This window comes from Mus caroli, chromosome 9 (assembly GCF_900094665.2).
Source record: "Mus caroli chromosome 9, CAROLI_EIJ_v1.1, whole genome shotgun sequence".
In the NCBI taxonomy this organism is placed as follows: Eukaryota; Metazoa; Chordata; class Mammalia; order Rodentia; family Muridae; genus Mus; species Mus caroli.
Window position 1 is genome coordinate 50,713,691 of NC_034578.1, and position 14,840 is coordinate 50,728,530.

Genomic DNA, 14,840 nt, shown 5'->3' on the forward strand with positions numbered 1-14,840 from the left:
TTCCTTCCTTTCTTTCTTTCTTTCTTTCTTTCTTTCTTTCTTTCTTTCTTTCTTTCTTTCTTTCTTTCTTTCTTTCTTTCTTTCTTTCTTTCTTTTGAAAAGAAAGAATTTTGAAAGTTGCCAAACAACTATGAGAATGGACTGTTTAGGGGAATAAATGGTAATATAACCTAAGAGAGTTTGTAAATTTCTTGATGTCTATCCTTTCACATTCCATATATATTAACAAAAAATAAACTGAAACAATATGACAGGAAAAATATTAAAAACAAAATCTCAAGCAAAAACCAGTAATCAACTAAGAATGGGCAATGAACCTACTTTTGCTATTTCAAAATAAATAATTGGTGGAGACCCCCTCTTTTGTTTAACACTTCTTCATGTGGTGTCTGTGATTGTGTATGTGTGCGCGTGTATGCTTGTGCACATGTGTGTGCACATGTGTGTGTTTGTGTATACCTGTTTGCCTGTGAGTATGTGGGTATGCCACAGCACACATGTGGAAGACAACAGGCAGGAGTTGGTTCTCTCTTTCCACCATGTGGGTTCTGGGATCAAAATCAGGTCATCAGACTCAGTGTCAATCATCTTTACCCTATCAGCCATCCTGCTGCTCCCTCATTTCCTTCTTAATTTTTAGTCTGCTATTCTATCCTCAGTCTCACATAAGGAGTCAATGACAAATAATCTTTATAAATATATGCGTTAAGGAAAAACAGAAGTTTGTGTTAGAACACACAACTGACGCTGTGGGTACAAAATCTTACCAATGGATTTTCATTTTACCAGTTCCCAATCATCAGGTGGAGATTGGTTCTGAAATAAAGTATTAGGATCTCTCCAAACACACCATTGCACCCATTTGATTTCATAAGGAAACTTAGAAAAGCCAGTGCTACAATTGCTTGTAGAATGACTGGTTTTGGCTCAAGTTTAGTTCATCAGCACAGGCCTGACACAAATCTCACCATCACCCTAACCTCTGTGATGGAAGTAGCTCCTGGCTGCTAAGCTTCAGGCCACATTGAGCTTGGAAAGAATCCATATTTGCATTCAGGAGATAGTCAAAATACCAGCTTTTCTTGACTGTATGAACAGGAGAGTTAATAGCCATGTCAACCAAAAATGTATCAGGTCAAATAAATGTCTTAGTGATACTTTAAATACTATCTTTTCACATAGCTGAGATAAATTAGTGATATTCTGTTCAAGCTAGCAAACTCAATAATGATGATCTCCAGATAGTTTTGCATAATTGTCCAGTAATCACCACTGACCATGACAAAGCACAGTGAATCCCTCACACCCTTATCTACACCCCCAGAAACAATGATGGAAACAAAACCAGTGGGGGGAAGCAATCCTTAAGTCACCTCTGAGAGAGTCAAATAATATCTTGAAAGAAGCAAGCCCATTGCTTAGAGGGTGACCAGAGCAGAGCAAAGGATGTGTCACTATCTTGATGGAAAGACGACTACATTTTTTTTTGAAAATGCATTTAATTTTTCTAACACTCAGCCTGATTTTATTTTTTCATATTTTAATATTATTCAATATATTTTATTAATAGAAACATTGATGGCAATTAATAATCTTGAAGTTAGTTATAAGATGTCCAGCCGATGTTTTCTAACCAGCAGGACTGTCCAAAGAACACTAACACAGATACTCCATGCAGGTCTGTCTGGGAGCTGTTAACAGATAACGCAGAGACATCACCAGGCAGCAGAAAGAAGCTGAAAACAGACTGTGGTGAGGAATAATACTAGTGTGATTTGGTGTGTCAGCCAAGTTCTAACTTTTTGGAAATTTACAATTCTTTATTTCAGAGCAGTGGATTTTACACAGATTACAACTGATCCCTTAATAGATGATTCATAGACTTCAAATTTCATGTGTTTGTATATCATCCGTCAGGAACACATGCCTCCAAGGTTGTGAAGAACATTCATGTTCTTAGGCCCAGGCTCTCCCGTCACCTCCACGTGCTCTCTCAACATCAAAGGGTGGACAAGAGTTAGGAGAGGAGCCTCACACACAGGTTACTCTCATTCAAGATGCTATGCCAACAGACCTGTCTTGGGACCACAGCTGAGGACCAGAGGAAAGAGCTTTCTGACTGGCAGGGGAGTTTCAGCTTCAGAGGGGTTACCCAGGGAGCAGAGGTCACTTACCTCAGGAAGTGCTTCATTTTGCAGGCGTTGACTCTCCGGATGCTATGCCAACTGTCTTCAAGCAACTGCTTCCAAATTTGCTTTTGCAAAGTAAGTGTGGGCTACAGGAAAAAAATTACATGAGTTACTGGGATTTCCAAACAAAGTCCTCCTGTCTTGCTGGATACGACAACATGCTCCATGCCCAGAACACTATCACTAGAACTGCCCACGGGAGGAATTCAAAGGCTGGAGAGGAAAGCTGCAGCCTTTCACCTTACAATCGTACAGTTAACTTTTCATTTTATAACTCACTTGCTGGGGATGATTTTGTGAGCTTCAATAATAAGCCTTTTCTCTTTGGGGGGTATTTTTCCTAATATTTTAAGGAACAACATGTATAAGAAAAATAAATTAAAAAACCATAAAAACTACTATCATGGTTTCCAGGTGCCCCATGACCCCAGCACCCTTAACTTTCCAAAAGCACAATTCAAAAAGAACAGGAAGGAACTGATACTATTGTTAAGCTCAGAATTGCTATAATTGGTATATGTTAATAGACAATTTTAAATAGTTGTTCAAGAGCCAGGTGCTCCTGACAAATAAATAAATGTGTCAAGTTCAAGGTATGTATGTATGTATGTATGTATGTATACATTTTGCACAATGAACAGAGGAATAAGGTACTACATTGCACAGTTCTTTGCAGTTCAAAATTTCCCTAAGAGATATCATAGAAGAATCATAGAAGAGGAAGACAAAGACTGTAAGAGCAGAAGACAGGGAGAGGGGCTGTGAAACGCCATCTTCTGGATGTGTTATGGCATTACAGTCATATCTCCCAGCAGTTGTGGTTATATACCCTTGGCCTGCACAAGACTGGTCCTGTCAACACAGGTCTCTCCCACCCTTTGCTTGACTATTGGCTACTGATGGATTCTGGGAGGGGAGAAGTCACTGTCTTTGGTGAGGCTGCCAAGTTTCAGTAGACAGCCCTGGTTAAAGTCAGTGGGTCACAAAAGAACACAGGCAGGCATGACTGTGAGAATGGGATCTGTAGAGAAGGAAGGAGTTGAAAGGGGAGGAAGAGAGTGAGGATGGAAGTTATTAGAAGGCATTATAGACATGTATGAAATTGTCAAACAACTCATTTAAATGAAAATTTCTCAATAATGTTTGCTTTCCCAACACCCATGGCTTCTGGCATATTTACTCTCTTCTGGTAAGGATGATACACGGGGCAGTCTACAGAGAATTGGCTGCAAATAAGAGCAGAGAGAAGATACCATTGAAGGAAGGGCAAAGGGGAAAGACAGCTTCAGGAGAAGTGAGTGGAATGGAGTGTGTGCACGCCCTGCAGAGGGCAGTGTCACAGCTACCACCCAGAGCAGCTCACAAGTCAGGGACATAGCCCAACTCAAGGCCAACTTCTCCTTAACATATGTGCACCTACAAGTACTCTCTACAATGTACAGTCTACATGTCTGAAAAAAAAATCTACACACGGAGACTGTGGCTGATTGCTTCCGGCAAGACAGAGAGGGGAGAAATGCCCTTTGACGTTATAAGTGCTTTTCCCTTAAAATATGTCAGAAGCAAAATTAAAAATCATACTTGTTCATTTGGGGTAGTAGGGACATTACATCATTCTTTGTATATCTGTGGCTTCCAAATGAATCCAATTATGAATCTGGCTTTTAATTTAATTATGCAATGCTTCCAGATAGCTTATGGTTTCTCATATATTCACCTTTGCAAGGAGCCAGGGAGTCTTGGAGAAACGGACAATTTATAATTGGGTCATGCTGAGAAACATCATGCCAGAAAGGGATGCGCCTAAGGCAAAAGAGGGGGTATTTAAAGTAAACACAAATAAACATGGAAAAAGCCCCAGTGGCCAGGGAAGGAACAATCTGGGCAACAAAATAAAGCACCGTTGAACTAGAAGCTATGTGTAATGAAGATCCAGGGTTCTGTATCAGGGCAAAAGAAGACTGGGTCAGAAAACACAGAGAGAAGGCTACATAGGTCTCACACACACACAAGAATGTCGATTAAATAGGTTGACACTTTGTCCTCAAGGAAGTTGTGCAAAACTTCTTACCCCTAAAAGGAAGGCTAGACCTAGTGTCTTCCCGAACACTGTAAGGTAAGAGAGAGGAGTAAGTGACATGGGGAAACGTGACAAGCACTGCCCCAGTCAGGTGCTAATGTCACCAAAGAGTGACAGCAAAAAGCAGAATGTCCATGATACTTGCTCCTGTCAGTCCAATCATTCTAGTCTAATCCGGAGAGAAACATCAGATAATCCCAGAGGGAGGACATACCACAAAGTCCGTAACCAGACGTCTCAGAATGCTCAAGGTAATCAAAACTAAGGAAAGTCCAGTAAAGTACAGAAGCCAAGAGATGTGTTCCTAAGGAGACAGGTCCTCTAAACGAGGCATACGAGGCAGGGTCCTGGAAGGCGAAAAGGGGAATAAAGTAATAGCTAAGGGAATGTTAATAAAGGTCAGTCCAGAGTGCCATAACTCAGTGGGTGGAAGTGTTCGCTGTGTGAGCCTGATAACCTGAACTTAGTTATTACAATGGAAGGAGAGAACAGACTCCTGAAAGAAGACCTCTGACCTACACACAGACACATACACACACGTTTGTGCTTGCACTTATATACACACATCATGCATATGCACACAGAGTAATAATAATTAAACAAAACCAAAAATACTTATAAAAAGAAAAACGTGAACTTGGATTAATTAATGAGATGCTAATAAACATCTGCCAGTTGTGGCAAGCATACTGCATCAGTGCAAGATATGAATACTGGAAACTGGGAGACAGTATAAAGGAACTATCTGTATTACTTTGGTAACTTCTTTGTAAATGAGTATCATTCTAAACTTAAGTGTTTTAAAGAATTAATGCCTCTTCTGCCTTACATCCAGAGTTACGCAGTGAATTAGAGGAGTGTGGCTGCATTCTTCAGACCAACCATCTTGAGTGACAGGCTGATACAGGATGATGGCGTTCAGGCTCCATTTCCCTGCCCATTGTTGAGATTGGTGGATCCTGAGAGGGGAAGTGGGGGCAATAATGCTCTCTCTCTCTCTCTCTCTCTCTCTCTCTCTCTCTCTCTCTCTCTCTCTCTGTGTGTGTGTGTGTGTGTGTGTGTGAGAGAGAGAGAGAGAGAGAGAGAGAGAGAGAGAGAGAGAGAGAGAATGCTCAGGTTGCTGTGAGCCTGATGAGAAACAGACTTCTCCAAGACAGCTTCAGTGACACTGCTTGTTTCATTTGGGGGAACAAAGGCAACTTAAACCTTTGGGGGTGGGTGGGTCGGGGTTATTGAGATGAGTGTACACCATTGGCCCTGGCTATGGTGCCGGAGATGCCTCATTTGCATAAGGAGAAGTTCCAGACGCTGCTGGACACGACCTTACAAGAAGAGAGGAAATTAAACTGGCTACCAGGGAGTGAGACCTCCTGGGGTGGGGGCAAAGTTGGGGCTACAGGGCTACCTGCTCTGGGACATTCAGTCCCAGGGTTGGGGGAGGGATGGGGTTCGGACACACCCTGACACCCCACTTCCCCACTTCTCCATACTCCAGCTCCCAGGCTCTGCAACAGGAAAGCAGATAGGTACTTAAGCACAGAATTACAAGTAGAAGTACAAAACCCTAGAAGTGAAAGAAGCACAATGCACATAGAGAAGATGTTCCTATGCCTGGTGTGGTCCTCAGTGAGAGGGCAATGAGATGTGGAAGGCCTATCAGAAGGCCTTGTAAGAGTGTGATGCAGGCTGGTGAGATGGATCAGTGGTTAAGAGCACTGACTGCTCTTCCATAGGTCATAAGTTCAAATCCCAGCAACCACATGGTGGCTCACAACCATCCATAATGAGAAATAAATAAACCTATGGGCTGGAGAGAGCAGGGCCTGGAGCGAGGGATGGGGCTGAGCAAGTGGAGGACCTGGAGTGAGTGGAATGAGTGGGAGGAGGGAAGGGGGCAGGGGAAAGAGTTTGACGCATCTCATATGAGTAGTGAGGACTACTGCAAGTTTTCAAGCTGATATGCAACACGATTTGATTAATGGTTTAAAAAAAACATGATTTGATTATTGGGGCTGAAGAGATGGCTCATGGTTAAGAGCATTGGCTGCTCTTCCAGAGGACCTGGATTTGATTCCAGCACCCACATGGTGGCTTGGAACCACCTGCAATTCCTGTTCTAGGGTATCTGATGCCCTCCTCTGGCTTTGGTGTAGATAAGGTGTACAACTGATGCACAGATATTTGTGCAGGCAAAAGGTCCATACTCATAAAATAATAGTAAAATTTAAGAACACACTCTGATCGTAGTACAAAGAATGGGTTGTACTGTGATGAAATTACAGGTAGTGATACCATTTAGAAGCTTCCGGTGATGCTCCTGGCAAGAATAATGATATAGAAAGGTGATGACTAGAGAGATGGCATGAAGAATTTGAGAGATACTTAGTGGGTGGAGTTGGCAAGGCTTTTGTTGGTGAAGGAAAATGAGGAGCCAACACAGGCCTCTGTCTGTGGATGGCAACTGGTCAAGGAATTCACTGAGCTATAGAGTTTTGCAGAGTTGGACTTGGGAATCTAGGACATTCTAGGTTTCTAGGGCCAAGTGATGGTATGGAGCTCTAGATAAATGGACTTTCTCGGCATGTAATTAGAATCATAGTCCAGATGGAATTACTAGGCAAACCACATATACAGACTATGATCATCATCACAATTCTTCATGAGGATGAGACTAAAGTTCTTATAACATAAAGAAGGAGTTACAGCCAGGAATACGTTGTCAGACTCAGCACATCATTTTCTTCTCAAGTAGTTCAATTTCATATAGCTACAAAATTAGTTTATCTTAAAAATCTCTTATTACCAGAAAAATTCTGCGTTCTTCCCTAGGAAGTTTGACCTATCAAGTCACAGGTTCTTGGGAGATATCAAGATGTAAATTTACCCATGGGGTTGGGGGAGGCATGTCTGGCACTGCACCAAACAGAGCAACATAATTTGGAACTAGGGGAAGACTTACTATAGGCAGGAACAGTCACCATGTGGTAGAGAGGGTAGGGTCATTATGATTGCAGAATTCAGGAAAGAAAGTCTGGTAGCTTTAGTCAAGCTGCTTAGTCTGTTTAGGGTTCAGTGGGAGGGGTAGTTATATCTACCTTCCAAGCACTGGATAGACCAAAGCAGCTAGGTGCTTAGTATCCTTAAGGTGCATAGCGGGCACCCAGAGCCTGAGCACCCATGGCTCCATTACTTTGCCATTATCATTATATCTTCATCTAAAGTAAAAGGTCATTTTGCTTGCACTTAAGAAATTGGAAAAAAAGCCGGGCGTGGTGGCGCACGCCTTTAATCCCAGTACTCGGGAGGCAGAGGCAGGCGGATTTCTGAGTTCGAGGCCAGCCTGGTCTACAAAGTGAGTTCCAGGACAGCCAGGGCTATACAGAGAAACCCTGTCTCGAAAAAACCAAAAAAAAAAAAAAAAAAAAATTGGAAAAAAAAAATCTGGCTGGCTTTTGTGACCTGAATTGGCACAGTGGTGGTGGCATGAGTGAGAAGCAAATGGGGGATAAATATTTACCAAGAGGAAATAACCGGGTTCACTTGTTGGGTAGAAAAAAGTGATGAAAAAAACCAGTAATCAGTTGTAATAATCTGTCCTTTAATGGGAGGCAACGGTAACAACTTAGATCTTCTTAATTTGTTCCCTCCCAAGAAACATCAAAAATGGCTTGTTGTTAAACAGTAAGCAAATTGTCACTAAACGCATTGTCCATTGGCAAATGATTATGTAAGTTAGCCTAAATTTATACAGAAAAATGCTTAGTTCGTACTATGCCCTGTTCCTTTACGTTTCAAAGAGGCGCTGATTGCTGTAATCTGTGTAGTAAGGTAGGGTAGAATCTCTGGTGCTTTGAGTTGCTGTTGCTAGGAAATAGTCTCTGAGTTGCTTTTCAGTGAGGATGCCAAGAGTCATAGTTCTCCTTTGTGGCCAATTTATCACTTTGTACATTTCCTTTCATCTCCACCATTGTCACAGTGTGGCTACAGTAGACATATTGAGTGTCTGTACACACCGGCCTATTAACTTTAATGATTACATGGAAATTACCTACTTGACAAATGCAAATGTCAACCTTTTGGTTCAATCCAGAAAAAGTTCACCAATTTTTCTGGCTAGACAATATTGCTACCTCTCTCCTGGGAATTAAGACAACACCAAACCCACTCTGGACTGTCCCTTCCCCATGGCTTTCTATACAGAGGGAGGTATTCTAGGGTGGACACAATAATTTTTTTGTTGTATTCTGCATTCTTAATATTGTCTCAAAAGCTTAGAAAAATTGTGTGTGTGAGAGAGAGAGAAGGAAGAGCCATGTGCTTGCCTGGAGGCCAAAGGAGAAGGCCAAATGTCCTGTTCTATGCTCTCTTGCTTATTCCCCTAAAACGAGGCCTCTCTCTCAATCTGGAGCTTGTTCTTTTGGGAGGCTGAGGCATTAAGTCTCAGAAATCCTCCTGTCTCTGCCCCTACCAGTGTTGGGGTTCCAGGTGCCCGCATCTATGTTCAGCTTTTATATGGGTATCAGGTATGGACTCAGGTCTTCATTGCTGTGCAGCAAGCACTCTTATCCACTAAGCCATCTTCTTATCCCACACAGATGATCTTTTTCATATTTATTTCCTCCCTAGGCTCCTAACTCTCTGTAGTATTTGCTGTTATCTTTCTTAGGGAAATTCATGTTAAAAGCATCAATCGATAACAACACTAGTAAAACAAACTCTAAATTTCCCACCTGGAAGAAAAAAAAAAGCCCTAGCTCTTATTTTTCCAATGATAAGGAAAAGGATTATAAACCAGGCTTGTGAAACTCAGCAGGGCCCTGCAGTGACTTGTCTCCCTATGTACAGAGATGAGCAGATCCAAAGAGAAAGATCAAATGACTGAGCTTGCTGATCAAACACCCGGAGACGGTTTGGCACTTCACTATGGGGCTGTGCTGCTATCTGCCTCTTCTCTCTTTTTCCAGCTGGGAGGGAAGGGACAGTGATCACTGGTCCATGGCTTCTGAAGGGCTCCTGGGCCCCCAACATCAGGAAACTTGTGCTGCCTTCTTTGAGCACGAAGTTCCCTGCGGTTCTTTGTAAAGCACCACAGAGTAAATCCATCTTTTCCATCCAGCCATTGAACACCCCAGGGAATGAGTTAGAGACTCCACTAGAGGCAGCAGAGCTCCTTTCTTCAAAATCTTAATCCCTATATGGGGGTGGGGGCAGAAAAGCAAAAGCAAAACAAAAAACAAAAAAACAAAAACAAAAAACCAAAAACCCTATCTCTGTACAGTCTTCAAATTTTAACTGACTGTATATTCCAACAACCAAAATGCTTGTGGGTTTGCGGTACTTACACATACATAAAAAACAATCCCCAAAGTGAATACTGTTTCATTCTAACACCTGCCCAATATGATTATCCCACTACTTTGAAAATGTATATAGAGTACACTTAAAATAAAATCCTATTCTCTGCCTCCCAAGTGCTAGGACTTAAGGCATGTGCCACCACCTCCTGGTATAAAATCCAATCTTAAGAATTAAATCTTAGTTTAAGGTTTTGTGGAATTAATAACAACTAGTATTTACACACAATTTGCTAAAAGTTGGGCAACAACCAATGGGTTTTGCTTGTATAAACTCACTCCTAGCCACCTCAGGAAGTGAGTCACCATTATTGTCCCCATTTTGCAGCTGAGGAAGTTGAGCTGGAGAGGTTAAGGGACCTTTCAAGGAAGGGCTATGGTTAGCAGAGGCAGAGTTGAGATTCAGGGTGGTTCTCAGCTCTTTTCTGCAATGCCTTTAGAAGCCACTGGGTCAATATTCCAGACAGACATGGGCAAGAGAATAACGACTACATTTAATTTAGAATAAAAACTACATTTAATTTACACTAAAGTGCAAAGCCAGGAAGCCAGCAGGGTGTGAGCCTCACGAGTATCCCAAGCTTCAGAGCATCCAGGGGGAGCAACCGGGAGACCAGCTTCCAGGGACATCTGACTTTGCGTGTTTACAGCGTTTTAAGAATGTGATACAATAAAAACAGAGATGGCATTCCTCAGTCAGGGAGAGATTTAGGAATCTACTAAGAACAGACAGAAAGTGGGCCCAGAGAGATGGCTCAGTGGTTAAGAGTACTGGCTGCTCTTCCAGAGGACCAGATATGATTGCCAGTACTCACATGGTGGCATAGTGCTAGCTCCAGGGGATGCTGCGCCCTCTTCTGGTCTCCTTAGGCACTGTTTGCATGTGGAGCATAGATATATAACGCAGGTAAAAACACCCTCACATAAAGTAAATGCAAAATAAGAATTGTTTTAAGAAAAAGAAATAGATGTGTTTCTTTTTGACCTACCTCATCCTCCGTATGTTTAGGTAGAGAAGACAAAATGGAGGGAAAAACGTGAGTGCTCTGGGAAAGGCTCACACCAACAAACTCCCAAAGCTGATGTGGTTTAAAGATCAGATGAACTCAGCTCACATCAACTCTTTACTATGCTCTGCATGTATGCTTGTCTATAGATGCTTTCCAAAAAAAATTAGGGGAAAATAATCCCTCTCCAAAATGAGCATGGCAGCAGGAAACACATCTGCATGGGACACTAAGCAAGGACAGAGATTGTGGGTGAGGAGTCTGGGCAAAAATAACCTGCCTGAACTGCTGTGGCAGGCAGAGCCACAAACCAAACAAGAGCTCCATCAATCCTTCCAGATCAAACGGGCCTAGCGTCAGATTTAGGTTGGGCGAATAAATAGATCTAAATTAGCAAATTCAGACAAGGTCTATTTTCAGCCTGCTTCATATCTGATCAAGTCCTGAGAAGTAAGGATTCTCTACAAGGAAAAATGAGAGACTTTAAAAGGATATAATGCAAACAAGAGAACACATTCAAGAAAAAAAAAAGACAGGGAGTGGAAGGAATTAGTAAGGCAATGGAGAGGCAGAGTGGAATGGAGAAGAAGAGAAGAAAAATCCTAAGGCTGTGATGTACATTTGGAGCATGGATAAAGTGCAATTTGGGGTTTAAGGTATTCACAGAAGGACTGAAAACTAGCAATATGAAAAATCACCACTCCGGGGGAGGGAAGAGAGTCTTTGTAATGTAACAGTGACTGTTCACACATGGCACTGAGATATCCACTAGAGGTGTCATGCTCACACCTAACCATCGCCCTGAGGCCAAGTTTGAGAGCCTTTTTTCCTCCTTCTTGGGCAGTCAGCTTCAGAACTGCCCTGCTGACATGCATGAACACGACAACTCGGGAGGCTTTTCCCTTCCTCAGACGAAAACACTCATCTGGGGCTTATTTTGTGACTTATAGCAATGGCTGTCCACATTCGCTGGAGAAGTCGAGGCCGCCCATAAATCCGCTCATGACTGGCTTCAGCAGCACACGCTCTGCTTGTCTGCCTCTCAAGGCGGTGAAGGATAGGCGAGCACAGTTGATGGAATCTGTCTCTGACTTTTCAAAGACCCCGGGGGAAGTCTAAAAATAGAATAGTGTACTTGACGCAAAATATCCTCGATATTTTCACCTTGAAAATTAAAATTCTAAAGGAAGACCACAACAAAAGATGGTAAATATGTGGACACAGCTTCTCACATTAAAATGAAACATTCTTTCTTGATAAATACAAATTTGGAGTGGAGAAGGATCGGAGGCTGTACGGTCAAGTCTTACTATTGTGATGTTTTAAGAAATGTGAAAGCCTTACCCTGATTAAATACAGCCCCCCTTTGTGTATTTATTTCCTTAGTTTTAGTTTTGTGTATGTGTGCACGTCTGTCGCTGGATATGTGCACATGAGTGCAGGTGGCCGTGAGAGACAGAGGAGACAAAGGTTTCTTCAGCTGCTTGCTGCTTCCTTCCTTACCTGCCCCCCACCCCATTTTAAGACAGAGTCTCTCACTGAACCCAGAACTCACTCATTTGGCAAGATCAGGAACCCCAGGAACCCTTATCTCTACCTCCTCCGCTTTGGGACTGCAGGCACTGCACCTGGGTTTTTACATGGAGATCCAGACTCAGGTCTTCACATTTGTGTGCCAGGCTCTTTACAGACTGAGCCATCTCCCCAGTTCCTTACTGAGCCTTTTACTCAGATGATGATAGTGTGTTTCAGTGACACCCTAGTTCAGCTAAATACGGTTGGGGAGACCTCCAGGAACAGAATGGTAGTGACCAAGGCATGACACACTTGAGCAACTTCCACACTTTAAACATTAAAAAGGAAAGAAAATTGTTGCCTCTTGGAAGAGATGAAACACAGTATATATTGTTCTAAGAAATATCCTTTCGTATACCAACCTCCCACTTTCAAAGTGGAGCCATTCTTAAAATCACCGTGCTCACAGATTCATGTCTATACCTTCAGTTTGCCATTAGGGTTCTTACCTTTTTTTACTTGTCTCTCGACCACTAGCTTATGCCCAGCAAGGTGACTTCCCTCATAAACACTTTGAGAATGGATAAACATCTCCCCCACCTTGAGCCTCTCAGAATGTCTTGTATTCCTCGAGTCCTGGTGGCTGGTGAATACCCCTCCATCTGCTTGGGATGAGTCCCATGTAGGGTTTACTATTGCAGAAACAGAAACTAGTGGGTCAAGATAGAGTTTACCTATAATCTCAACACTCAAGAAGCTAAGGAAGGTAGATTGACAAGAGTTCAAAGCCAGTCTGGACTACTGTCTCAAAAACCCAAATCCAAACAAAACAAACTCACACTTTCTCATGTAAGCAGAAAATTAGTCATAAAATATTTCCTCAGATTTCCAGGTGGGCAAAGAAATCAGGTTTGGAGAGTGTATAGCAAAAAAAAAAAAAAAGGGGGGGGGTTTAACATGTGACATATGACATAAAAGCAGCCCACTAAAGAAACCTCTATTGCCACCACCAGGCTGGTACTGTTTCCACACTGTCTAGCACTGGTAGAGGGGCCTTAATGGCTGCAACCCCTGGAATGGATAACAGAAACAGGTCTAAGGCTCAAACCTGTGTGAAAAGGGAAACATTTGGCACTCCCAACTCCTGTTGTGAAAAGTGGGATCTGTTTTGTAACGCTGGAGAGTCCTGTGGTGGTTAAGTTCATGTGTCAACTTGATTGGGGCAAGGTGTTCTTATTACATTATTTCTGGGTAAGTAAGGCTCTGATTCTACTTTCTGTATAACATCAGTGCTTGAATCCCTACACTCAATAAAGCACGCTTCTCTGCCCAGTGTGGGTTGATTTATCCAATCTGCTATGGGTCCAAATGTAACAAAAAGGAGGAAGGCAGGACTTGACTTTCACATGATGGGCTGAGACAGTGGTGTCTTCTTGCCCTTGGGTAGAATTATAATAGCTTCTCTGGGTCTCTGGTTTGCAGACAACAGAATGTGAACTTTTCAGCTGCTATAATCAACAGAGCCCATTCTTCATAATAAATCTACACACACACACACACACATGTGCACACACACATGGGGAGAGAGAGAGAGAGAGAGAGAGAGAGAGAGAGAGAGAGAGAGAGAGAGAATATGTGTATGTGTGTGCACAAATGTGCCTATCTCCTGTTGGTTCTGCTTCTCTGTATAGCCTCTCTGTATAGTCCTCAGTATAAAATAGGATTTTGAAGCCCCTGTTTAAAAAGAGCAACAAATGTCCATTCTATAGTATAAACAAATGTCCCTGAAAGCCAAATCATGATGCAGAGAGATGCCTGAGACTACACACCCACTGTCATGCTCTATTAGATGTACAACTTAAGACACACGTCTAATTTTCTGGCTGCTGAAAAACATCACCATCCTTTAGAATGAACAATTTCAAATATGAATTACATAATTAGAGAATATCCTGGAAATATCCCAGTGGCAGTCACAGAATAGATGCACTTATTTACTTGTTGATTGATTTATGACTGTTAGTTGTCTAGGCAATAATTAAGTGTAAGATAATAAAGTTATAAATTAAATGAAGGACGGAAGTACAATAGCGATCTGTTACATATAGTTTGTTTAGTTGAGTTAGACACTTGCAGATACATGAGCAAACACCTAGGAACTCAATTTGAAACCTACAATGGTGATTTTAAGTTATCTGAGCCCAACTCCAACTCAGGGAGATCATTCTTTCATCTTACGCCTCCTGAGCTGTCCCAAGTGAGTCACTTTATAGCGTGTGTGCTGTACATTTTCTTTGATTTGAGCTTGGATCATTTATAAACCCATCTGCTCGTAGTCAGTGAACTAAAACTGTTTCCATGGTTCTACAGTAGTTAAGCTCTTATTTCCACACTCTGGCCTTGGAACTGATTTTAAATCATAAATGAACTTCATATCCATCCCTTTAATAACATAATATTAGTCTTGATTTTTTTCTGGGACAAGAAATATCAAGTTGGATACAGATTATTATCCAAATTCTCTTTTTTTTTCCCGAGAAGCTCACAATGACCTATGTAGATCTGGATCATTGATAAGGTAAATATATTATGGCCAATATGGAATTTGAAAGTGAACTGTTTCCCCGGTTTGTCAACATAGTTGGCCACATCTCAGATTTAATTTCTGTATCTCACTCTCAGATTGTTCAAGAGA

The 14,840-nt window shown here is 42.0% G+C and overlaps 1 protein-coding gene across 4 annotated transcripts in view; it reads right to left on the bottom strand.

The window, feature by feature from the left end:
• The window catches only part of Elmod1 (ELMO domain containing 1), a 59,453-nt gene that overhangs the window by 36,435 nt on the left and 8,178 nt on the right, over positions 1-14,840 (bottom strand). For all 4 annotated transcript variants that reach the window (XM_029482141.1, XM_021172727.2, XM_029482140.1 and 1 more), the window contains exon 2: positions 2,175-2,275. Coding sequence is in view for 2 of the 4 variants with exons in the window: in XM_021172727.2 (XP_021028386.1) it covers positions 2,175-2,191 (17 nt within the window). In the remaining 2 variants the exon portion in view is untranslated. The remainder of the gene's footprint in view (positions 1-2,174; positions 2,276-14,840) is intronic.